We start from the raw sequence: 26,397 nt of genomic DNA on the forward strand, positions 1-26,397 counted from the left end.
TATGTGACTGGCATTATCTAGACTTTAATTTCTATGAATGAATAGAATGAAAATGATATAAAATTACTTGCTTGTTTTTATGTGCGTGCGCTGAAGGAAAGTGGAGAGAGAGTGGGCTGAGGATGCTGAAGGGAAATGGGGAAGAGAGTGGGGAGAAGACGCTGATTTATAAATTGACAATTGTACAGAATATTGTTTCTTTTTATACTTTAATATAAACAATTCAAGGCTTGTGTGGATGGAATCAGGTGGTTTGCGGGGATGGGGACCGAGCTTACGGGGATTAGTCCAATAAAATGGTATTTTTTTATTTCTCATTATTTGTTTTATTTTTATTTGTTAATTTATAAAGTGGTGATTGTTATGTATCAGGTTTTTCAAATTTACATCTACTGTCTTTATATTTTGCACTGTATTAGAGGACATGTGTTACTGTTTTTTGTGGTGTTGCATTGTATCCAGGGTCTGGTTTCTTGGCGGATCAGTTTAACTTTTGTCTACATATTTCTATTTTTAGTTTGTGATTATTCCATTTTGGGCGAGGGTATATCTCTGTTCTGTGTGTTCTGAAAAAGACATAGTTTTCAGTTGGCATTGACTACAGGACCAATTGACTGTGCGGGATCTGGCTTGTTTAGTTTTACAATGTATGTGTTGGTGTTCTAGTGCTCACTGCAATGTTTAAGATGCAGCCTTTTCCTAGGTACACTCTTGTGGTGCGATATGTAGATTGGTACTAAAAATCATATTTTTCATATAGATGGGGGGGGGTGTCAAAAAATGATGGGCCCCGGGTGCCACATACCCTAGGTACGCCACTGCTGAGGCTACCAATAAACCCAAACAAAAAGTCGTCCCACGAGACCCTCAGCCGCTTGGACGATGCTGGAGGGGGACTGGGTCAGAACTGGCTCTGAGGGGGGGGGGGAACGGGTGTGGACACAGGGTGAAAGACCCCCTGAAAAACTCAAGACCCCTGGGGAGGAAACAGGACTCCCGCCGCCTAAAGATAAGCCTTGCACAAGGCTAACATAAAATCTGGGGAACCCCCCCCCCTGGTGGCACAGCAGGACTCACTGCCAAAGCAGGAGACCCAGCAGAAACCTGCCCCTGTCTCTCCAATACAGGGGGAAGGTCACCTGAGGCTGCAGACAACATGATGGAGTTTCCTGCCAAAACCGGTGCAAAACCCGCTGATATAACCTCCCCTGAAGCCTGCAGCGGCAAAAAGGCCTGAACTGCCCCAGCCGCTAAAGCAATAAACATTCAAAACAGCCTTATAGCTTTACTGAGGCTACCAATAAACCACAGAATTACTAATAACTTATCAGGTACTATCTTGTAAATCTCCCATATTCCTAGAGAGATTACTCACTCCCTATGCACCTTTAAGAGCATTGAGATCTGTTCATCCAATACCCGGAGGGATACTATCTTTTCAGTTGTAGCCCCACAAACCTGAAATTCGCTGCCAAAACAACTGAGGGAAGATAAGTCATTAGATAAATTCAAAGGATCACTAAAAAGCTTTCAGTATAAAGATGCATTCGACAGATAGGATTCCTACAAGGCTCTGCTTATTATTTTTCCTGTCCTCATGTCCTGCCCTTTTTGTGTTATCTTTCCTATTATGATTGTAGTTCTCCCCGCGTCCCTTTCGTATCTAATAAGTTGTGATCGTCTATGTTAATGTTCTTAATTGTTTTGTCCGTCTTCCCCATATTACATTGTACATCACTTTGAATTTTTTTTTTTTTTTTTTAAATTGCGATTTGATTAAATTTTTACTAAACTTGAAACTTATGCATTAATTGCATTAGCACATGCTAATGTGGCAGTACACTTTAAGAAATCCAGCCCCAAATGAACTATTGAAAGCCCAAATTCTGCCACAGCTGCAAAATCTGGTGCATGATTATTATACCCAAAATAACTGTGCTTGCTCTGTTCTAGGAAGCTGGTGCCTCAAAGTGTTTGCTGTTGAGGCTGCAGAACAAGAAACAGACTCCACCTCATTTGACCTAATAACTGTATAACTTGGTAATACGACTTCCATGACTATAAAGTGCATTATGGCTGTCTTTGTTCAAAATATGCTATTCGTGTACAAACTGATTACCATTCACTTTGCCAATGGCTATAAGAATCTCATGAACATAGGCCTAAATGGAAATTTTAATAGGTAGTACTGGTAAAAAAACAAACAAACCCTAGTTAAACTCCCCTAGAGTTTTCAATACCGTATATTCTCTTATTCACTCAATTATAAGGGATTAATTTTAAGATTGTGCGTTACATGCAAAGTCCATAGGTACTTTTTACCTGCAAATGTTGCACAAATTCCCCAAGTGAAAGTGGGCGTGAATTTTCAATTTGGAAATTGCCTAGGGAAAATACCCTTCCTTCTTGCCCCCACAACTAATTACACAGGCAATTTTTTTTCTAAGAAAATATCCTTTTAAAATAAGGAAATTAGATGTTACCTGCTAATTTTCTTTCCTTTAGTCAAATCAGACCAGTCCAATTCTTATAGATTTATGTCCATCAACTAGCAGGTAGAGACAGAGTACAAAACTGTATTATGCTTTATAGGAATAACATAGCATAACATCGTACTTATAAACCGCGTAACCGTAATTTCAATGTGGTTAACAAAAGATTAGGAATCTGTGCAGTTCCAACAACTCAGTATTAGATATCAAAGCAGTGAAAATAAGAGAAAGCCATAACATCAACTTCCTTCTGCCCAACAAGCTAAACTAGTAGAGAACTTGGAACATTAAATGCAGAAGATCTTCTGTGAAATAAACTAAATATATACAAAAGTAAAAACAAATGTGGGCAGATAGCTGGACTGGTCTGCCGTGACTAGAGGAAAGAAAATTAGCAGGTAACATCTAATTTCTCCTTCCGTAGCATCAGTACCAAACCAGTTTGTAAAAAAAGTAGTCCTAGAACAGTGGTCTCAAACCCGCGGCCCGCCAGGTACTATTTTGAGGCCCTCAGTATGTTTATCATAATCACAAAAGTAAAATAAAACAGTTTCTTGATCATATGTCTCTCCAGCTATAAATTACAATATTATTATTAAGACTTAGCCAAAAGGAAAGATTTATAAACTATAAAGAGTTTTACCTCGTGCAAAATTGTCATTTCTTTAATAAGACATTAACTATTTTTTCTGAGGCCCTCCAAGTACCTACAAATCCAAAACCACCCCCTATTCTAATCAATGAAAAACCAAAAGATGCTCAGATGCCTCTACTCCATTGGCATCACCGGCCAGGTATTAAGCTGGCTCACGGGCTTCTTAAAAAATCATTCTTACCATGTTCACTGTAGGAGAACCTTCTCCCAACCCTGGCGCAATTCCTGCGGAGTACCTCAGGGCCCTCTATCCCCCTCTCTATTCAATGTCTACATGGCTTCATTGGGACATATGTTATCTGACTTAAAACTGAAATCATATATATATGCAGATGACATCACTATTATCATTCCCATAACCTCTCTTACACAAGAGACTGAACAATTCACCTCTTTCATCCTCACCAAGATAGAACAATGGACCACTTTATTCAAATTAAAACTGAACCCAGAAAAAACCAAAATTTTCATGGCTAGTCCTACCTACAAGCTAACAAACACCTCCTTGAAATTAAACGGGTTACACTTCCCAATTAACCCTACTATCAAAATCCTGGGAGTCATCCTGGATCAATGCCTGACTTTCGAAGTCCATACTAATGCTCAGGTTAAAAAATGTTTTGGTACCCTATGGAAACTTCGCACCATCAAACATTATTTCGACTTCTTTTCCTTCCGACTACTGGTCCAATCTCTAATCTTAAGCATCCTAGATTACTGCAATATTATATACCTGGGATCCTTTAAGAAAACCATCAAACGCCTAAGAATTGTTCAGAATGTTGCAGTTAGCCTCATTTACAACCTCAAAAAATCAGATCATTTAAGCCCTTATTACAAAAAACTGCACTGGCTGCCGATAGAGGCAAGGATCATCTTCAAATTTGCATGCCTCTGCTTCAAAACCTTATCAGGCTCGTCTCCAATCTACCTGTCGGATCACCTTGAATTTTCAGGCCCCACCCATACACCTCATCTTTGACATCCTAAGCCCCCCAAATATCCTTCTCACTATACCCTTTAACTTCATTGGAGTTCCTTTCTCTCTCAACTCTTGTAAACCGTGCTGAGCTCTACGACTGTGGAGATGATGCGGTATATAAACCTAAGGTTTAGTTTAGTAGCGCCTACCTGTTTGCCTTCCCGTCCCTAAAGGGCTGTATCTACAAGAGATTCCTTGATAGATCTCTGGCATTCCAATCAGGCAAATGGAATAAATGTCTAACCACTCTCATCTCTAACTCACTCTCCTATCAAACTTTCAGGAAATCAATTAAAACCTATCTCTTTGATAAATTCCTCTGTCTCCCTCCTTTTAACCCTGCCTTGTATCTCTGATATACCTCCGGATATCCTGACCACTCCCGATTTGTTAAATTAAACTGATTGTCTTGTTTGTAACTTCGCTGTCTATGTACAGTCTCTTACTCTGTTAACCGCTCTGAACTGTTATGGTACTGCGGTATACAAAAATAAAGTTATTATTATTATTCTCTCACTGCAACAGCTAAAGATAAACACTTAGCCATAGTATGATGAGAGGACCATGTTGCTGCTTTACAAATATCTGAGAGAGAGACTGCATTATACTCTGCCCAGGAAAGTGATGCTTCTCTAGTGAAGTGAGCTTTTTAACATGGCAGGAGATTTCAGATGAAATTATGTCCTTTAACCAATGAGCAATAGTAGTTTTAGAAGATGCTTCTCCTTTTCAGTTTTTCCAAAGAGGACAAATAGTTTGTAAGATTTATGGAATTCATTCTTAACCTCCAAATATGTAAGAGGTGTAAGGAGGAAAATTATAATCAATAGTCTTCTCCACATAAGGAGGGAAGGAATGAAGGAAAGTTGGTTAACCAATTGAGTCAAATGAAAAGAAACTGTACTTTTATGATAAAAGAAGGAACTGGTTGAATCGAAACTCTAGCTTCAGTAAATTTAAGAAACAGATCTCTTCATAAATGCAACAGCGAAAATCACGCAAATGCCCCCGTGTAACTCCCCCTCCCCCCCCCCCCAGGCGGGCGAGCACAGTCTTCAGGAAGATGGGGCACCTTAGAGTCAGTCAAGGTCTGAACCAACATATCCAGATCGTCGCCAAACAAAAAAGCCCCCTGAAAAAGAAATTTCGTAAGCTTAGCCTTAGATGCCGCATCCGCTGACCAACTCCGGAGCCACAGGGTACGACGAGCGGCCACACCGAGAGCCATGGATTTGGCCGAAGCCCACAGCAGCAGATCATACATATTATCTTAGAGATAAGAAGCACCCATCTCAATCTTAGCTACCTCCTGATCTACCAAGAACCAGTCATTAGATTCCTGGTCAAGAACACACTTGGACCAATGAAAACAAGCCCGAGCCACCAGACCGCCACCTGGACTGCCAGGGCAGCCACATCAAAACTCTGCTTAAGAAGAGACTTGGAGAAATTATCCAAACTTTTTTAAAACCCTGCTAAGTTAACTGATTTCACCACATTCTTTTGCAACGAATTCCAGAGTTAATTACATGTTGTGTGAAGAAATATTTTCTCCGGTTTGCTTTAAATCTGCTACTTAGACACAGGCAACATATGTGGATTGATGCTGCTGCTGCCGCCAGTGCCCTCGAGAGATTAAAGGTAGACCGAGAGAATAGAAGGATTTGAGAGAGGATACACTAGATTACAGGTTGAGGCATTGAAGGGAGAATGCTGGACCAGGATTTTGGCACTCTTTATCAGTGCCACTGACTCAGTCTGGTCCATATGCTGAACCAGCCCTGTGATCATCTACACCAGTCACAGAGCTGGTATAAATGCTTTTGCCCAAATTGTTAAAGGAATATAGAATACATTAGTATGTAAATGTGTATTCCGCCCAAACTTTGCCCATGTGAATGCCATGTGCAAAGCATGTGCCTTTGAATATTGGCATGCATTAACATAATAATGCATAGCTGTAAACTAGTCATTTACATGCATATATTAGAACACTAATATGTGCATGTATTCCTCATTGCCTAGATAATATACAGAAGCATGTTGCCTTCTTTATTTTCAGCTAGTTGAATCTGAGTAATAACATATCATGTGCTATTCTGATCCAAACAGTGTACCTCTTTTTCAGCCTTTATTAGGTAATATAATATCAGGAACAAAGCATCCATTGGTGTAGCAAAAAAGAGACGTCCATCTGTAAGAAAAATACATCAAATACTTTGTACAAAAAAATAGATGCAATATAATTAAATTAAGAATCCTTGTAAGGCCAAAAGACCAAAAAACAATCTTAATACCAATATCAATTATACGATACATCATGTCAAGTGAGGTATCATACAAATTCTAGTCCTGTGCTACAAGCTTCTCAAGCCCATGACTAGAAAGCACAGTTACTTACCGTAACAGGTATTATCCACAGAGCCCCGGTACAGACAGCTTTAAAAGTGCATCGCCACTTTAAGAAAAAGTTCACGAACTGCCCACACTGCACATGCACGAGTGCCTTCCCGCCTGACGCATGTTTGCGGTTCCTCGGTTCTGGAAGCAAGCTAAGAAGCCATCCAGGGGAGGTGGGTGGGTTGCGAGAATATCTGTCTGCTGTCCCTGGATAACACCTGTTATGGTAAGTAAGTGTGCTTTATTCCAGGTCAAGCAGGCAGCATATTCTCACATGTGGTACTCTCTAGCTTATTAGAATGGGATGGAGGAGTGTTGGCCATTAAGAAAATAAATTTTACAATACTGCTTGGCCGAAGTGACCCTCCCGCCTGGAATTAAATTCCAGACAGTAGTGAGATGTGAATATATGAACTGAGGACCAAGTAGCAGCTTTATATATTTCATCAATAGGAGTTGAGTGTAGGAAAGAAAGAGAAGCTGCCATAGATTGGATCTTGTGGGCTGTGACGCAATTCCTAGCTGCAGCCCAGCCTGAGAATAAAAGAAAAGGATACAAACCGCTAACCCTTAGATAAAGTTCTCTTGAATACAGGACGTCCCAACTTATTAGGATCAAAGGAGACGATAAGTTGAAGAGATGCCCTATGTGGCTGAATTCTCTGTAAATAGGAAGCCCAGGCTCGTTTGAAATGAGATTATGAAGAGCCATTTCTCCAGAATGAGAGTCTTAGGAAAGAACACTTGAAGTACGGTCGATCAATTTAGATGACATTCCGTGACTACTTTGGAAGGAATTTTGGATGGGTGCGAAGCACAACTTTTTCATGATGAAACACTTTCTATGGTGGATCCGCCACCAGTGCTTGAAGTTCATTCATTCTTCAAACAGAGGTAAGAGAGATGAGAAATACCACTGTCCAAGTGATGGTATTTCAGATAAGCTGAAGACATTGGTTCAAAAGAAGACTTCATAAGTCTGGAGAGAACAACATTGAGATATAGCTAGAAAAAGTGGTTCTAGTAGACTAGCATGTTTGAGGAGGAATCTAACATGGCTACAGAGTCTGTAAAGTTGTATGTAGTAGGAAGCTGTTTGTCTCCTTGAAGAACATGAGAGAGCGATGTTTTCTCTTCAAAACATGCAAGGAGGAACGATGTCCATTGGATTGTCAATGAAGAACTGGAACATCGACGTCACTCTGGAGAACCAGCTATGGGACCTTAGGACCTAGTAGCCATGTACTTAGGTTGGGCTGGTGCCAAGGGCGTCGATACTAGGGTAAACAGTTTTCATGCATCATCCAAATTCCTTCAGAACAGCACATCGAGCTGTACCCAAAAGAAATGCACTGGTACCTCTGGCACATTTGCTGGTACCATCAGTGTTGCGGCTTGCCCCAAATAGAGTGACCTCAGTGAGAATGCACACCTCAAGATTGAGGCAAGCCGGAAGGTGGTCGTCACTGCTTGGTCGGCATCAAAAGACTCGATGCAAAAGTGATCTGCGACGCCGGCTAGGAAGTTGGTGGCCTCTGAACTGGCTAACCAGCAGAGCAATGTCTTCCGATGCTGATGTCTCCGATGCAAAGTCTGACTGATGCCCATGCTGGTCCCGTTTCCGTCTGATTATCGAACATTTATGCAGGATAGTACACTGGGCACAAGTTCCACCCAGCGTTCTGTGCTAAGAGACTCGAAGCACTAACTGTTGGAAGAGATTTTGGCCTTGGGCACTTGCAGCACTTTTTTTCCCCCTTTTCCGAGCCCATTAACGGCCTGAAAAGGCCACAAAGACCGCGTCAGCCAAGTCGATGGCTGAAGAAACATGAAGGCCTCAGCAGTCAAAGCCCCCTAGGAAAAAAGAGAGGAGAAACATACTCCACTTTCACTTTTATTTATCTATTTTTTTTAAGTAAACGTAAAAATAAATTAAGAATACAAGAAAAAAACACGTGAACGGGAAGGCAAATGGCAAAAAACTGAACGGAAAACTAAGAACTGAGGAGTCACAAACCTGCATGGGTGGGAAGGCACTGTTGGGTGGGAAGGTAATTGTGCAAGCGCGGTGTGGGCAGTTCGCAAACTTTCTTAAGTTTTTATACTCGAAACCAACAAAGAGACTTGTATTATAAAGATAGAATGCACTGATAGAATGCTAAGTACTTGAAATAATCTTATGAATTACGGTTTAAAATGAATTGAACTTTATGAACTGAATTCTATATGAGCTGAAGTATTTATAGCACATGAGCACTTTTAACAACTGAGCACTTTAAACACTCCAAGCACTTTAAACAGCTGATGAAGTCGAATGAACTTAATAGAAATGAACTGAAATATTTATGATATAAAAGCACATATATAACACTTCAAATCATCAGTGCATTCTATCTTTATAATACAATCTCTTTGTTGGTTTTGAGTATCAAAAATGGCATGTTGACTTTTCTAGAGAATATATGTATCCCATACCATAAAATTAAGAGTTTTATATATCTATAATATTAAAATAGTAAATGAGGTTTTAGATTATTTAAATAGTGAAAGAAATAAAATTTGGGAGTATCTGAACAGTAAGATTTATGCAGTTTAGAAAGTAGTAGACTAATAAGAAGCAATTAATTAATTTGGAAGGGAGGCGGGGCTCAAGCCAGTGATGTTATAAGGAGGCAAAAGAAAAGATGGTTTCTTTCTCTTGAAGAAATCCCAGTATGGGAAGATGTACTCCAGAGTCTGAGGCTTGTCCCTGCAAAAATTTAAATCTTAATATGCATTAATGATTTAATGAGTATAATTTAGAGTCTACAGTCTTTTTTGATCTTTTAATGGTTTCCAATATATGTACATTTAATTAATAGATAACCATTTAATTTTTTGTTTCACCTTAAGATTATCACATACAATTACACTCAAGTCTCGTTCTTCTGTCTTACACAAAGTTCTTCATCCCCCTAAACTGTACCGTTCCTTCTGGTTTTTGTAGCCCAAATGCATGACCCTGCATTTATTAACATTAAATTTTAGCTGCCAATTTCAGTGCAATTCAAAACACTGGCACTTATCTTTAAATAGCCAGAGGTTATTCGGCTTCTTCGGGGGTCTTTGAAAGTGTGTGCAGCCTTTCTGCTCTCGCTAAAAAATTTAAAGATGGCGCCATCTTTGAATTGTTTAGCGGGAGCAGAAAAGCTGCACACACTTTCAAAGTCCCCTGAAGAAGCCGAATAATTTCGGTGAAACGGCCCTCGCCGGGCTGCTGGCTACGAACTGGGCTGCTGGCTATGAACCACCGGCTATTTAAAGATAAGTGCCGGTGTTTTGAATTGCACTTTAACATTAAAAGTTTGAGTTAATATTTTGTACAATAGCACTGCACTCAAAATTTATACCTAGAGAGATTTTGGATCGATGAAAGAGAGCTTGACCTGCTAACATACTGATTGTCATTACTGACATTAATCAGTGCAGGCATCTCACATTCTGTAGGCAGTCAGCCAGTGCCTGTGCCTCTCCTCCTCCAGTGTGTCATGGCATACCTGAAATCTCAGGAGGCACACAGTTTGCGATACACTGTTCTAAGGCCTGCTTAAAATAATAAGTTGTAAGCAAAGTTTAGAATTTTTCAAGCTCATTTCTGACCTAATTTATTTCCAGAGATTATTCCAAAGAGTCGCAACAAGCTTTTTCTCGGGTAATGGCCAACTGGGCCATTTTGAAGTGAGGCGATACTAATCAAAAATCTTGAAAGGATCTTAGACATATGGAAGGTATATATAGAAAATTGTCTATCTATTCAGATAAGCTGGTTCTTGATCCCAAAGAGCCTTGTGAGCTAAACAAAGTAATTTAATGTAATAGAACGGGATGATTTGCTAGTCACTCTCTCACTAGGAGGTGCACAGGGGGAGGATGTTATCACTAGAAAAAATTGAAAGGTCCTAAGGGGAAACTGGTTTTGTCTTCTACCTGTGAAAGCATTTAAGAGAGGGTTATGGGCATTTGAGATAGCTGGTGTCCTGAGCACTAATTAAGGCCTGGACTAAAGGAAATGTGAAGGAATTGTGGCCTTCTTTTTGCTTTACTAAACTTAAGGTCTATGAGTTGTGGAAGAGGTATACTGGGAAAAAAGAAATGAATCTCTGGAGAAGTGCCAAAGGCCTATGAACAGCATGGGGGTACACTGAGGGAGAAGACTTGCAAACCAAGCAATTTTTACTGACTGCCTGTAACCAATGGTGAAGTTTCTGGACACAAGGACATCTAGAAAGCCCGTGCTATATGCCATAGGAGTTCTGGAACCGGTTGGGAGATTACTGAACAGGTATCCCAGCTGAATTCAGAAAATCCATCAAGAAGTGAAAAGAAAAAAAGAGCTTCTTAAAGAAAAAGAAAAGCACATGCAGATTTTTTCTTAGAAATTAAATTTGTACTGAAAATCAAAATCAAAAAATGGTCTGCTTGAGAGAAGAGGAGGAGATTAGAAAATGATCTTCAAGAATCTAGTCCTAATCCAGAAGGAGTGTGTGGCGCAGTGGTTGGATCTACAGCCTCAGCACCCTGGGGTTGTGGGTTCAAAACCCCGCGCTGCTCCTTGTGACCCTGGGCAAGTCACTCAGTCCTCCATAGCCCCAGGTACGTTAGATAGATTGTGAGCCCACCGGGACAGATAGGGAAAATGCTTGAGTACCTGATTGTAAAACCGCTTAGATAAACTTGATAGGCGGTATATAAAAAAATCCTAATAAACTTTAAACTTCAAGAGGAGGAGCCCATTTATCCAATCAGGTGTCTTGAATTCTAAGAGATTTTTTTTTCCTTTTCCTCTCCTCTGTATCTGCAAATACTGAACACGAAAACTGAATTTAATTTTTGATTTGCTCAGTAAAGACTTTTCTTATTCAAAAGATGTTACGGGTGGACACTGGGCTCTTTAACCTGCTAACCTTGAAGCAAGGCTGAGACTGTCCAGTGAATAAGGACTTGGGGCTAAAGGAAACTCTCCTCCTCCCCACTCTTTCTGTAGCCCCTGGAGCCACAACCTATGGCCTACCTGGGTACTGGTTACATTTGCAAGTTATTTAAGGGCTCTTTTTACTAAGGTGCACTAGTGTTTTTAGCGCACGCAGCATTTTAGCGTGCGCTAAACCCACGCTACGCTCCTAGAACTAACGCCAGCTCAATGCTGGCGTTAAGGTCTAACGTGTGGGGCAATTTACCGCGTGCTATTCCGCATGTTAAGGCCCTAAAGCACCTTTGTAAAAGGAGCCCTAAGTTGGGAACTAAAAACTTACAGAAGTCACAGGTACACGTATTTGCAGGAACTTTTCTTAGGCAGTTTTCAAAGTGGAAACAAGGTTGTACTTTCACTTTGAAAACTGATATTGGTTAAAGTATCTGCAAACCACAGCAATGTGGGCACTATGAAAAATGAATTTTACTTTATTAAATTTGATTACAAGCCTTAATTAAAAATTAAAAAAGGTGTGGTACAATAAAGCATAACGTTAAAAACATTAATTTTAACATTAGAAAACATCATCATGCATATATAATCAAAATAAAGGAATAATAAATCCCAGTTCCAAAATAAAACAATCAAAAAAAATCTTGTAGCTCCAGCAACCTAGTTTTGAAATTTTCTCCACACGATCTATTCAGGTGTCCAAATGACAAAGGAGGGAAGGTAGAATTTAGAAGGTATGCTGCATAGTCACAGAAACCAGAGATATATAATCAGAAGTGGTCACACTGTATAAGCAAACAAAATAAACCAAGTCAAGAGTCACATTCAGGGCAAAAGCCTATTACTCACCATGCTGAACTGTCTGGCCAATAAACCAAGAATGGTAATCTTCATTAAACACTTTTATTTCGAACAGCTGCTGAGCACAGCTGGAAAATAAGAAGAGGGCTCCTTCGCCTATTGAAAGAAATGTTTATTTTTTTATTTTAACTAGTGTCAGGGCATGCCACGAAATGTCTGGCTTGTCAGCAATATGTGGTTGGATAGAGCTGCACAGAATAACTACATAGAAAGACAGTGAAAGTTAAACAGATACAAATTCCCCAGGTCACTCTAGCTGATTAAGAGATTTTATGGCTTTTGACATATCAGAACTTAAATCTGTTTATTTTTTATATCAAATAACAGTAAGCACTCTGTAATATTGAACTGCGGCAAGACAAATGTTTCAAAGATTTCTATATGAAAAACATTCAATGATTTTCCCTGTATTGGTAGCCTGGAATATTGCTACACCTTGGGTGTTGGCCAGGTACTAGTGACCTGGATTGGCCACCATGAGAACGGGCTACTGGGCTTGATAGATCATTGGTCTGACCCAGTAAGGCTATTCTTATGTTCTTAATTGGTTATCGGCAAACATTGTAAAAGAAAAATCCTATTGGTAGTTTCTTTCTCTGGTTAGACCTGTGTGCTCATAGACCTGGCAACACTAAGGATCCCAATTCTGGCATTCACAAATCACATCTGGACTATTCGTTTCGGCAGTCTGTCACTCCTTGTACAGTGCTGTTTAAATGAGCAATCATTTATCATACAAATCTCATTAAGGGAAGATTAGGTACTTACCTTGATAATCTTCTTTCTAGTAGATAGAAACATCAGTCTTGAACTTGTGGATTATGAACCTCTGATCATGAGATCTTGTGCAGACAGTTTCATTTACATTTTTCTGCTCTGCTTCCCCTCAATTTGGGCTGTCCTGTAATTCCCCCATTCATATCAAAGCAGATGGTCAGCCCTAGAGAAGAAACAAAATAGGGAGGGGGTACAAATCCATCTAGAAATGACCATTTTTGAAGCCAAGATGATCCAACAGTCGAAACCCAATCATCACTTCCAGGTAATGAAGCAACACTCTGCGACTATCCAGCAATTTTAGAACTTTGCCACTCTTCATGGACCCAAAGCATAGGCAGCAGAACAACTATCAATGCTGTTGAATGCCTCCTGAGATAGAGCCATTTCTCCAAGATCTAGAGACTGCTGGCTAAGAAAATCTGCTTGCATTGTTTACTCCTGCTACATGTGTTGCCGAGACAGCCAACAGGTGGATCTCCACCTACTGAAACAACATTTTGGCCTCCAAGTTTAGTGGAGCACACTTGGTGCCTCCATGACAATTGACATAAGCTACCGCTGTTGCATTGTCTGAGAAAACTTGTACCTTTGTCTCGCAGTGAGCTTCTGAGTACCTGCAGCACCAGGCGGATGGCTCTCAGCAATAAGTGATTGATCGACCACTTCCTCTGTGAAGAGAACCAGGTCCCTGCACTGGATGCCCCTCGCAATGAGCTCCCCAACCAAATAGACTGGTATCCATCGCTAGAATCACCCATGTGGAGATGCGAAGCGACACTCCCCAGGACAGAGACTGTGCTCCAGACACCAGTTCAGACTGTGATACACTGCTGTTGTCCAAGGTAAGAGCATCTGCAACACGTCTGTTTGCAGGAACCAATAGGATAAGAGTGCATCCTAGTGAGGGTGTAAATGTGCCCTTGCTCAGGAGATATTTATACTTGATACCATTGGCTCCAGCACCTGCAAGTAATGTCAAGCTGTCGGTGTTACTCTGTCCCAAAACTCCCTGCTCTGACACATGAGCTTCACTCTGCGGGTTTCCGGAAGAAAAACTTTGTTTCTTTTATGTTGAAACAGACATCCAGATAGTCCAGGAACTGCGTCAGCTCCAGGCGGTTTTTTCAGAACTCATAACCCAGCACAGGCTCTGCAGAAGCTGGATCACATGTTCCACTGCTGGCCTATCTTTGGATTCGGACAGAGCTCGTATCAACCAATTATCCAGGTATGGATGCACTTGTATCCCCTCCTTGCGCTGCTACTACGACCATCACTTTGGTGAAGGTGCGTGGCGCCGTGGCCAATCCATACGGAAGGGTAAGAACTGGAAGTGCTGCTTCAGAATGTGGAACCTCAAGAACTTCCTGTGATCCGGAAAAATGGGAATATGCATATAGGACTCTGTCATATCCAGAGGCAAAAAAAATTACCTTGGCGGCAATGACCTACCTTACCATTTCCATGCAGAAGCAAGGTATCTTAAGGGCAAGGTTGACTGACTTCAGATCCAGAATCAGCCTCCAGTCTTATGCGTCTCTATTGGGCACGATAAATTATATGGCCTAAGCCTAATTCTTCATTAAGTTTATTTAACATTTCTTATACCGCCCAATCAGCCTTCTAGGCAGTGTACAAATTCATAAAAACATACATTGGCTAAAATACAAATTTAAGATGACAGAGCATCTCCAGGGATAACAATAACATTCAGAGACATTTAAAACCATGACGAACGGGAACGAAAGGGCAAGAACTACAATTATCAAGGTAAAAGAAAATGTTTAGGAAAAAAACAATAGGAGGGGATACTGGAGATAAAATCTTGCTAGGTCGCCCTTAAAAGGACAGTTAGGTCTCAAAGGCATCAAGAAAAAAAAATACCTTTAACTTCGTCTTGAAATTGTTAAGAGTTGATTCTTCATATAAGTAAGTCGGGATATTATTTCATAGAGAGGGGACGCTAACAGAAAAGATGGTAGACCTCATTGTATTTGTGTACTTCAGTAACGGGATAGAGAGAAGATTTTGAGCGGTCGATCTTAAGAGTCCTAGATGGGTTATATGGGATAAGAAGATTATTAATGAATTCTGGCTGGTTGTTTTGTCTGGTTTTGAATGTTAACAGGAGAATTTTATAGGTGATTCTGTGTTCTACTGGCAACCAGTGAGCTTTATGTAAAAGGGGAGTGACATGGTCATATTTTTTTGCGTTAAATATAATTTTTACTGCTGTGTTCTGTACTATCTGGAGTTTTGTTATTTCTTTTTTTGTGATGCCTTTGTAGAGGGCATTACAATAATCTATACATGAAATCACGAGAGAGTGGATCAAATTGTTCAGAGAAGCTGGCTCTAGCAATTTGAATAGGGATCTAATCATGCGCAGCCGGTGAAAGCAGCGCTGGACCACTGTGCTAATATGGAGATGATAATTCAATGTGCTATCAAAAGTGACTCCAAGTAATTTTAATGAAGGTACAACGTTGATAGGTTGAGTTTAAGAGGAACCTGCAGGGAAAGACGGCTTTTATGGCTGCTAGATCTAGTAGCCTCATTACTGTCGCTCAGCCTCTGACCACTTTCTCTGGTTTTCATACTGGAGAATCCACAAAGAGGGCCAGAAGGGGATGAAAGAACTCGAGCTTGTATCCCTTATGAATAATTTCCAGCACCCAGTGGTCTGAGGTGATCGTCACCCATGCCTCCCAATATGCCAACAACCTTCCTCCTATCCTTGGAGATACGGTTCCTGACCTGGCATCATAACTGCTTCTTAGGGGCTGCTGTGGGGTGCGATGATGATGACTGGGGGACGCTTGAAACCTCCAAATCTCTGTCTTGAGCCTTGAGATGATCTCTGCACCTAAGATCCTCCCAAGTACTAGCAAAAGTGCCTAGAGCCATGAAAAGTACCTCAACCTGATCCCCTAGGGCAGGGGTAGGGAACTCCGGTCCTCGAGAGCCGTATTCCAGTCGGGTTTTCAGGATGTCCCCAATGAATATGTATGAGATCTATTTGCATGCACTGCTTTCAATGCATATTCATTAGGGAAATCCTGAAAACCCGACTGGAATACGGCTCTCGAGGACCGGAGTTCCCTACCCCTGCCCTAGGGGCTCTTGGCCTGCTGTCTAGTAAAGACTTTGGTTTACAATCCTGCACACTGGCCATTAGATCAGGGCTGCCCAAGTCCGGTCCTCCAGATCTACTGGCAGGCCAGGTTTTCAGGATATCCACAATGAATATGCATGAGAGAGATTTGCCTGCACTGCCTTCTTGGTATACAAATCTCTCTCATGCATGTTCATTGTGGACAGGGCTGTGGAGTCGGTAGATAAATGTTCCGACTCTGACTCATCAGTTTTTTTGTACTTCAGACTCCGACTCCGACTCCACAGTACTGGTTAATTTTCAGATCGTTAAAATGGAATGTCAAGTTGAGAGAAATGAGCATTTTCGACACCACCTTCTTTTTGCCTTTAATCATGGTTCTAAGGCCGCAGAAGCTGCTCGCAACATTTGTGCTGTGTATATAGTGGGTGCTATAGCTGAAAGAATCGCTCGTGATTGGTATGCCAAGTTCAAAAATGGAGTCGATAGATAAATGTTCTGACTCCAACTCCTCAGTTTTTTGTACTTCTGACTCCGACTCCAGGTACCCGAAATTTCCTCCGACTCCGAGACTCCGACTCCACAGCCCTGATTGTGGATAGCCAGAAAACCTGGCCTGCCAGTAGATCTCAAGGACCGGACTTGGGCAGCCCTGCATTAGATCATCAAGACCCTTACCAAAGAGCAACTGATCTTTAAAAGGCAATTTGCTCTGAATAGCTTTGCTTGTGCAGGTTGCTTGTGTTGAGTTTCATTTACTCACTTTGATTGTTGATTGGTTTGATTTCTGCACACACAGGGCGCTCGATGATGGTGTGCGGGTGGAGGCTTATGGCCTTGGCCCAGAAGTGAAGTGTCGGAGCTGTGCTCCTATCACTGAGGGTTCACACTGAGAGCGCCCTATAACATCATATAATGTGACACGTTCTTTGACATATTACACTATATTTGGTTTGCAAGTTGTGAGCCAAGTCAGGCACTTTGAGCTTCCCCCTCACAGACCTTGATGTGACTTGGTTGCCTTCCTTGTTTTTTCTAGTCTGAATAGCTTTAGAGCAGGGGTAGGGAACTCCGGTCCTCGAGAGCCGTATTCCAGTCGGGTTTTCAGGATGTCCCCAATGAATATGCATGAGATCTATTTGCATGCACTGCTTTCAATGCATATTCATTGGGGAAATTTAGAAAACCCGACTGGAATATGGCTCTCGAGGACCGGAGTTCCCTACCCCTGCTTTAGAGGATGAATCTCCTGCTCACTATCTACTACTACAGCTACTATTTATCACTTAAATATCACTGAAAGACGTATGCAGTGCTGTACCTTTTGACACTTAATAGACAATCCGTGCTCAAAAGAGCTTACAATCTGACTTAGACAGACATAGAGGGTTGGGGATGAAGAACTCAAGGTGAGAGTTAGGAGTTGAAAGCAATCTTGAAGAGGTGGCCTTTCAACTTGGGACTTGAAAACTGCCAGAGACGGAGCCCACCGTAGGGATTCTAGCAGTTTGTTCCAGGCATATGGTGCAGCAAGATAGAAAGGAAAGAGGTTGGAGCTGGCAGAGAAGGGCACAGATAAGATAAAGTTCTGGCACACTGACACACATGCAGGAAATGCTTATATCTTTTCTGAAGTATACTTTATTGAACAAATATAATAAATGTACAGTCAAACCTCGGTTTGCGAGTAACCCGGTTTGCGAATGTTTTGCAAGACGAGCAAAACACTCAGCAAACTTTTGACTCGCAAACCGAGTGTTGACTCGATTTACAAGCACCCCCTCCCCCGATAACCGACATCGCTCCCCGCCGCTCGCAAAGGCCCCCTCGCTCCAACCGGCACCCCTCCCCGTGCGAACCGTCCCTTCCGCCCGAACAACTTAAACTTACCCCCCCCCCAGTCTGGCACTGGCATGCAGGCACAGATCGTGCCGATGCCTAGAAGATCTTCCGGCGAGAGGGAGAATTAGAAGTCCTTGAGCATGCGCAGATGCATGCTCAAGGCAGGCAGAACATAAGAACATAAGAACATAAGAGCTGCCATCTCCGGATCAGACCTTCGGTCCATCAAGTCCGGCGATCCGCACACGCGGAGGCCCTGCCAGGTGTACACCTGGCGTAATTTATAGTCCACCATATCTTTATATGCCTCTCTTAAGGAGATATGCATCTAGTTTGCTCTTGAAGCCTAGGACGGTCGATTCCGCAATAATCTCCTCTGGGAGGGCATTCCAGGCGTCAACCACTCTCTGAGTGAAGCAGAACCTCCTGACATTAGTCCTGAACCTGTCCCCCCTTAGCTTCATTACATGTCCTCTAGTCCGTGTCAAATTGGACAATGTAAATAATCTTCTCTGCTCTATTTTGTCGATTCCTTTCAGTATTTTGAAGGTCTCGATCATATCCCCACGCAGTCTCCTTTTCTCAAGGGAGAACAATCCTAGTGTTATAAGTCTATCCTCGTATTCCAGTTTCTCCATACCCTTCACCAGTTTTGTTGCTCGTCTCTGCACCCTCTCCAGCAGTTTTATATCCTTCTTTAGGTAGGGAGACCAATGTTGGACGCAGTATTCCAAGTGTGGTCTGACCATTGCCCTATAAAGCGGCATTATAACTTTCTCCGATCTACTCGAGATTCCTTTCTTTATCATGCCCAACATTCTATTTGCCTTCTTTGCCGCTGCCGTGCATTGTGCCGACGGCTTCAGGGTCCTATCTATCAGTACACCCAGGTCCTTTTCTTGTTCACTCTTCCTTCTTTCTTGTTCACTTTCCTTGTCCACTCTTCCCAGGTCCACTCTTGTTCATTCTTGACTCCAAAAGTATGAGAGAAAGATGGCGGCCGCTCTAACCCCGGCCTTTTTATACTCCTCCCACTGGACTCTTACAAGGTATCCTCCCCCTATTTTTCCCCATTGGCTAGGATGTTATCATTAAGGATTGGCATTCATTTGCAATGATATCCCACGTCATAGCATGTGGTTAGGAATTTAAAAAAAAGCAGGTGACCCCCCCCCCAAAAAAAAAAAAAAAAAAAAATTAGCATTTTGTCAATAACAGTGTGTACTCTTTTGAGCATGCCTATGGCCTGGCTGCCCTGGGTAGACTTGTTCTTGCTATTGGAAGCTACGCAGGGTGGGGGACCACTGGGGAATGCCAGATGTAGGCCGCAGGGCCCTATGTTTAAGGGTTACCAAACATCTGGATTTCCCTAGAGATATTCTCCTTTTGAGGGTTTTGAAAAGCTTCTGGCAACGAGCGACGTCGGGACAGCATTCGTGCATGTGCGAACGCAACGCGGCGACTTCACACGCACGTCGCTTCACACCAGTGCACGCAAGCATGCCGTCTGACGTCGCTCGTGCAGGTCGAGGGGGCAGGGCACGGAGTGGGCCTGGGGGCAGACTAGGGCTTGGCCAGCAGGAATGGGGCGGGCCTGGGGGCACCCTTTGCACAGGAGAAGGCAACGGCAGGCCACTCTTTTACTCTGCCTTGAAACATCACTGTGCACGCAGCCTTGGATCAGAGGATCACTTGAAGGCGCCCGCACACTCTTTCAAGCGAGCGTGCATTATTTGCAAAGAGAGTGCCCGTTGCTGAAATGCAAAATATCGTGCGTGCATGCATCAGGTACACTTTTTCAGAACAAGGGTCTCCTTTTCACACCCAGCGCGCTCTCTTTCAGAAGAGCTGAGCGGTCAAAGCCATTGCTCCTGTGACCAAAAATGGCCGCATGAGACAAGGAATATAAAGTGTAGTTACTTACCTGTAACGTAGGTTCTCCGTGGACAGCAGGAAGATCTTCTAGGCACCGGCACGATCTGTGCCTGCGTGCCAATGCTGGTGCCAGACGGTGAGGGGGGTAAGTTTAAGTTGTTCGGGCGGGGGGGGGGTGTTGGAGCAAGGGGGCCTTTGCGAGCGGGGGGGGGGGGGGGAGTGATGCCGGTTATCAGGGGGGGAACGTATCAAAGCGAGTTTCCATTATTTCCTATGGGGAAACTCGCTTTGATAAACGAGCATTTTGGATTATGAGCATGCTCCTGGAACAGATTATGCTCGTAATCCAAGGTATCACTGCACTCGCATTTAGTGGCTTTTCTCAGAGGTTTGTTCCCTTGGGCTGATTTCAATCCACACAAGACCAGCTAGACCCCCTGCAACAAACCACCAGGAGACAGATCTTGGAATGATTTTGAAGAGATTACATTCAAAAACGAATGGCTTCTCCTAAAATTCTCCAAAGCATACCGCAGCCTTGACACCTGCCCGCCTTACATGATCAAAGTAGCCACCCCAACTACCATAGGAAAAATAACTCAATGGCTCAACTATCACCTTAAAACGTGCCTTTTCCCCAAATCAGGAGGAAGAATTATCTTAATGCCCGTTCTCAAGAACCCAAAACTCAGCCCCTCTGAAGTGACCAATTATCAGCCAGTAGCTTACATCCCACTGTTCATTAAAATGGAGGGATATGTCACTTATAATGCTTCAATATCCTCCACACTTCACAATCGGGATTCAGGAAAAATCACGACACTAGTAACGTAAGACAAAGAACTACTAAGCAAGGGTCACAGTGCAATCATAATCCAATTTGACCTAAGCAGCGCATTTGACCTAGTAGATTTTGATCGAATGTCCGAAGTCTTCATTGATTTCAGATTTAGTGGCTCAGTTCTCCCCTGTTCCAAGGCTTCCTAACTACTTGGCACTATACACAGACAAAATTTCTCTAGGTTCAAGGTTATTCACACATGTGGGTTGAAAAGTCCTTAGAAGGCCGCAGGATAGACCCAAAAAAGCACTTGTTTAGAAGCACATGTTTGCAAAGGTTGTAGCTTGGTCCAGCACTGGTCCGAAGGAAGATGGCAAGAGAGAGCGAACACTGGGATCTTCTGGCTTTATAGATGTGGGGAGATTTCCCAGGATGCAACAAAACGCAGGGGCTGCCTCTATCTCACATCCAATCATACAGTAGTGCATCACAGAGCAGGGCAGTCTTTATTTCGGTGATATCATGATGGGATTTTCTTGCAGACAGTGGGCAGGCACTGATCCATGCTTTTGTGTATTCGCCTTAGTTGCATCTGTCTGGCCATGTCTTTGTCCTTTTACTGTCACACCTAGTCATGCCCCTGCAATAGGTGCCTTCTCGCACAGCACCTGGACAAGATGGCTGGGGGGCAGGGCTGGACTCTTATTGGACTAACAATGCATTTTTGAAAATGGTTTGGTAGCCATATTAGTCCACTTTTAAAGGTAATATATAGAAATAAAAACATAAAGAAATCATTTTTACTTTAAGACCATCATTTCAAGCAAACTTAAATATACTAATTGGGAATAAAAGCACACAGTCTACTAAGGATGCAATTACTATATACAAAATACTTAAATCTTGAAAAAAAAGGAAGAAAAAGGGGGAGGGGAAAAAAGAGAGACCACTTGATGTATGGAATGTGGCAGGCAGCACCAAGAGAGACCACTCTGTGCATGGAGTGTGGTCACGATACACCAACACCCTCGAGAATTTTATCACTGAATGGTGCTCCAAATCTAGCAGTTTTTTACTTGATTCCCATGAGGATTCTCCTGACATCCTGTCTCTTGGAATGTTAGATTCGCACTGATATGCGACTGTGCATGAGTAACCCTGAGACATGTCACAACACGCACAGACTTGTTTCAACACACTTGCTACTTTCTTTCATACTTAGATAGATAAATTATTGAAGAGCCCTCATAGGAGTAACATAGAAACATAGAAATAGACGGCAGATAAGGGCCCACGGCCCATCTAGTCTGCCCACCTTAATGTCCCTCCCCTACCTTTGCCCTGTGAAGAGATCCCATGTGCCGATCCCATTTGGCCTTAAAATCAGGCACGCTGCTGGCCTCAATCACCTGTAGTGGAAGACTATTCCAGCGATCAACCACTCTTTCAGTGAAAAAGAATTTCCTGGTGTCACCTCGTAGTTTCCCGCCCCTGATTTTCAACGGATGCCCTCTTGTTGTCATGGAACCCTTGAAAAAGAAGATATCTTCCTCCGCCTCGATGCGGCCCGTAAGATACTTGAACGTCTCCATCATGTCCCCCCTCTCTCTGCGCTCCTCGAGCGAGTATAGCTGTAATTTGTCAAGCCATTTTTCGTATGGTAGATCCTTGAGTCCCGAGACCATCCGGGTGGCCATTCTTTGCACCGACTCCAGTCTCAGCACATCCTTGCGATAATGCGGCCTCCAGAATTGCACACAGTATTCCAGGTGGGGCCTCACCATGGATCTATACAATGGCATAATGACTTCCGCCTTACGACTGACGAAACCCCTTCGTATGCAGCCCATGATTTGTCTTGCCTTGGACGAAGCCTGCTCCACTTGATTGGCAGACTTCATGTCCTCACTGATGATTACCCCCAAGTCTCGTTCTGCTACCGTTTTTGCTAGGATCTCGCCATTAAGGGTATAAGACTTGCATGGATTCTGGCTGCCCAGGTGCATAACTTTGCATTTTTTGGCATTGAAGTTGAGTTGCCATGTTCTAGACCATCGCTCCAGTAGGAGTAGGTCGTGCATCATGTTGTAAGATGAACGTTTAACAGTAAACAATTCCAAATTTTTATTATGTAAAAAGGAAAAGATTTTTCATAAATAGACCTCTATCTTAGACCTTAAGTAGTAAGAAAAGTCAAAAGCAAGTGGGCAAAATTCCTACTGGTAAAAGGAGATCCTAATAATAAAATCCAGAAAGCAAAAACCTGGATTTATATGCTAAGCAACAGATTTTAAACTCAACTTGAGCTGCCATGGGAACCCAATGAAGCTTCATTAATGAAAGCGTAGAGTAGCATGATCATATTTCATCTTATCAAATATCAGTTTTAAAGCCATGTTCTGAATTAGGCATTAGGCATAATCATCAGTGTAATTTCTGCTGCCTTGGTGTTGATTTGTGTGATATTTATTTTACCCTACGATACTGTTCAAAATAAAAATAAATACATACATTAAAAAAAAATCTAAAGTCTCTGTTTATGAAGGTCCCATCCTTTTTTTAAAGAAAAAGTTTTGGAGGGGAAAAAATTGAAAAGATTTGCATTGCATTTATTATTTTGATTATAATGGTGTATTTGAGGTGTTTCTTGTTGGAGCCTTTATAAAATATGTACAAAATAGACTAGGTGTTCTGTTATAAATTAGCCCAAACATGGGAGAAAAATTTAGGAAATAGGCCCCCATTTACACTGTGCTAATTAGCATAAGAACATAAGAATTGCCACTGCTGAGTCAGACCACTGGTCCATCATGCCCAGCAGTCCGCTCACGCGGCAGCCCTCTGGTCTAAATCCAGCACCCTAACTGAGACTAGCCCTACCAGTGCACGTTCTTGTTCAGCAGAAACTTGTCTAACTTTGTCTTGAATCCTTGGAGGGTGTTTTCCCCTATAACAGCCTCTGGAAGAGCGTTCCAGCTTTCTACCACTCTCTGGGTGAAGAAGAACTTCTTACGTTTGTACGGAATCTATCCCCTTTCAACTTTAGAGAGTGCCCTCTTGGTCTGGTACATTCATATTTGCAAAGGAGCCAGCTCTGTGGGTGAGGGAGAAGCCATTTCCATTGGAATTAGTACCCACAATAATTTTGAAAAGCTGGCTCCTCTGTACCTCTGTTTTGATACTTGTATCATCATCTGTTTTGATACTTGTATCAACATTTTCCTTGTAAAGTACTTATACAGTTAGTTAAAACATAAGTAGGTAAATATCTTTTACAAAATACCAAATATTTCAGGACACAAGCCTTAAGTAATGAGTCTCCTTTAACTAATATGGCCAGGATATTATCTGGAAGAGAGACCTCAAACAAAAATTACATTTTAAAACATTTGTTGGGCATACAAAGACATTTGCAACCCAAACATTTTGCTGGTTGTCTTTCAACCAATTTTATGTTTGGCAAGCTCTCAACCACCAGAAGAGAATAAAATCAAAGAGCTTGCCTGTGCTTGGATTACGCAGCCTTGTGAAGAACGTACCGTCCCCAGGCTTTTTTGGAAGCTCAAGCAGAGAATCTGGAAAGAAAGAGCAATATGTGAATATTATAAACTCTTCCATTCTGTCTCAATTCTGATTCACTCTGTCATTCAAGATCTTTTGTAAAAGCACTTCCCATGGTTCTTCAACTTTTACTCGCGCAAAATGCTATGTGAGGAAGCCACCCCATTTAGAGATGTTTGGCTATTTTCTGATTAATATGAATTTGCAAGAACAAAAACATGCAAAAATCTTGCAACTTGTGGTTAGTTGCAGCTCAAGGAGAAAAAAAGAGAATGCACACAACGTTCAAAGCTACATTTTGGTGCAAAACCCAGAAGTTCTTTTCCCCCATGGATTTTTACATCAGTTCTTAAAGAAAAAAAAGTAAGTATATGCTCCCTTTGAAAACTGCCTAAGGAAAAATTATCTACAGGGATTTGTCCCTGCTTTTAATCTAAAACTACTCCCCAGTTTAACCTTACCTCAAGAATGTTTTTACACAAATGCAGGTAAACTTGTTTTCAATGGGAAGAGAACTGTAGATTTAGAAATCCTGGTGTTAGGCTCCAAGAGGGAAGTCAGGTTTGCCAAAAAGAAATACATTTTGCATCGGAAGGGCGCTATCCCAGAATGGATGGTGAAAACTAAAACAGTAACAGACTTTTTTAAAAAAATTTTATTATTTATTTATAAGATTTTCCATTTTAATACAAGCATTACATTATACAATGCAAAAGATCCAGTAACAATATTCAACAAAACTTATAAAGAAAAACATAATATCTTATTTAGTCCACAATTAAAAGATCAAGAAAGGAAATAAACTTCTAAACAGTAGTAACAAATCAACTAATCAAGGTCACGGCATTAGATTCCCAAATTACAGCCAGCTGACAGGTCATACATTACTAGGCATGGTTACCAATTTCTCTTTTGATCCAATAAATTCCAAAAGTTGTTTGGGCTCAAAAAAAATGAAAATTCTTATCTTGAAAAGATACACAACACTTTGCAGGAAATTTAACAAGAAAAGTAGCCCCAGAGCCAGGGTTCTTGACCTCAAGGACAAGAACTCCTTCCTACGTCTCTGGGTCCTCTGAGCTAAATCTGGAAAAACTTGAACATTAGAAACCAAAAACTTATCATTTATATGACGAATCCCTGTCACTCTCCAAGGCTAAAGTCAACAACATGGTAGTTCTTTGGGTGACAACCTCAAGGGAATTTTCCAGAAATGAAGACAAATTCAAATTCACTATTTTATCCACTGGGGTTTCCATAGGTGTGGATTCCCCTTGTGTTGTCTTTAAATTCAAGTAGTAAGCTCTAACAATTGGAGGTAGATTTTCTGATGGAATGGCTAAAGTCTCTCGGAAATATTTTCTAGCCATCTCAACTAGTGAAATAATAGGACACTTAGGAAAATTCAAAAATCTTAAATTATTTTTCCTCAGTTGATTTTTGAAATTTTCCATCTTACGGGAAACATAAGATCTCTCCTTAACCAATTCCACTTGAACCTTCTTTACTTCATTCAAACTATTTTCCTGTTTCTCCAACCTTTCATTAACATTAGTAAGAAGCACCCCCTGTTGTTCCACCTTAGAGAAAACAGTTCCATAATCTGTTTTAATTGTAGATCAAGTCAATTTGAGATTGGAGTCCATGACTGATATGGCCTGTCATAGCGCCTCCATATCTATCTTATCTGGTTTCTTCATCTCCCCAAAACTGATAGTATTCCCTCCCGAGGCACCTCTCACCTCTTCTTCCAAAGTGCAGGGGAATTCTTGATGGTTCCCATCTCCTCCTTCCAATGAAAGGCTTGATAGGGATGTCCCTCCAGTGCTGGAATCACTCTCTCCCTCTCGAGGCTGTCGGATTCCAAGCAGTCCCTGCACTTGTGCACTTCCGGGCTGGGGAGGAACCAGCCTCTGGTCCGGACTCAAAGTAGTCAGACTCTCTGCGCTGAGGTTCGCCGAAAGATCCAGGTTCCCTCCCGAAGTAACTGGGGTCGCCTCACCCATGCGAGCAAAAGCGCTCGTTATAGTAGACTGAATCAGCCATTCAAGGGGTTCAACCGCTGGAGGAACAACGCGGGAAACTCCCTT

At 41.9% G+C, this 26,397-nt stretch overlaps 1 protein-coding gene across 3 annotated transcripts in view; it reads right to left on the reverse strand.

Annotated features, from left to right (window-relative positions):
* The window catches only part of RNASEH2B (ribonuclease H2 subunit B), a 69,757-nt gene that overhangs the window by 36,096 nt on the left and 7,264 nt on the right, over positions 1–26,397 (reverse strand). For all 3 annotated transcript variants that reach the window (XM_033950147.1, XM_033950146.1, XM_033950148.1), the window contains exons 2-4: positions 24,250–24,321; positions 12,342–12,449; positions 6,247–6,323 (exon numbers count right to left, since the gene is read on the reverse strand). In XM_033950147.1, the coding sequence (XP_033806038.1) occupies positions 6,247–6,323; positions 12,342–12,449; positions 24,250–24,321 (257 nt within the window). The remainder of the gene's footprint in view (positions 1–6,246; positions 6,324–12,341; positions 12,450–24,249; positions 24,322–26,397) is intronic.

The sequence above is a fragment of the Geotrypetes seraphini genome, chromosome 6 (assembly GCF_902459505.1).
Source record: "Geotrypetes seraphini chromosome 6, aGeoSer1.1, whole genome shotgun sequence".
NCBI classification, from domain to species: Eukaryota; Metazoa; Chordata; class Amphibia; order Gymnophiona; family Dermophiidae; genus Geotrypetes; species Geotrypetes seraphini.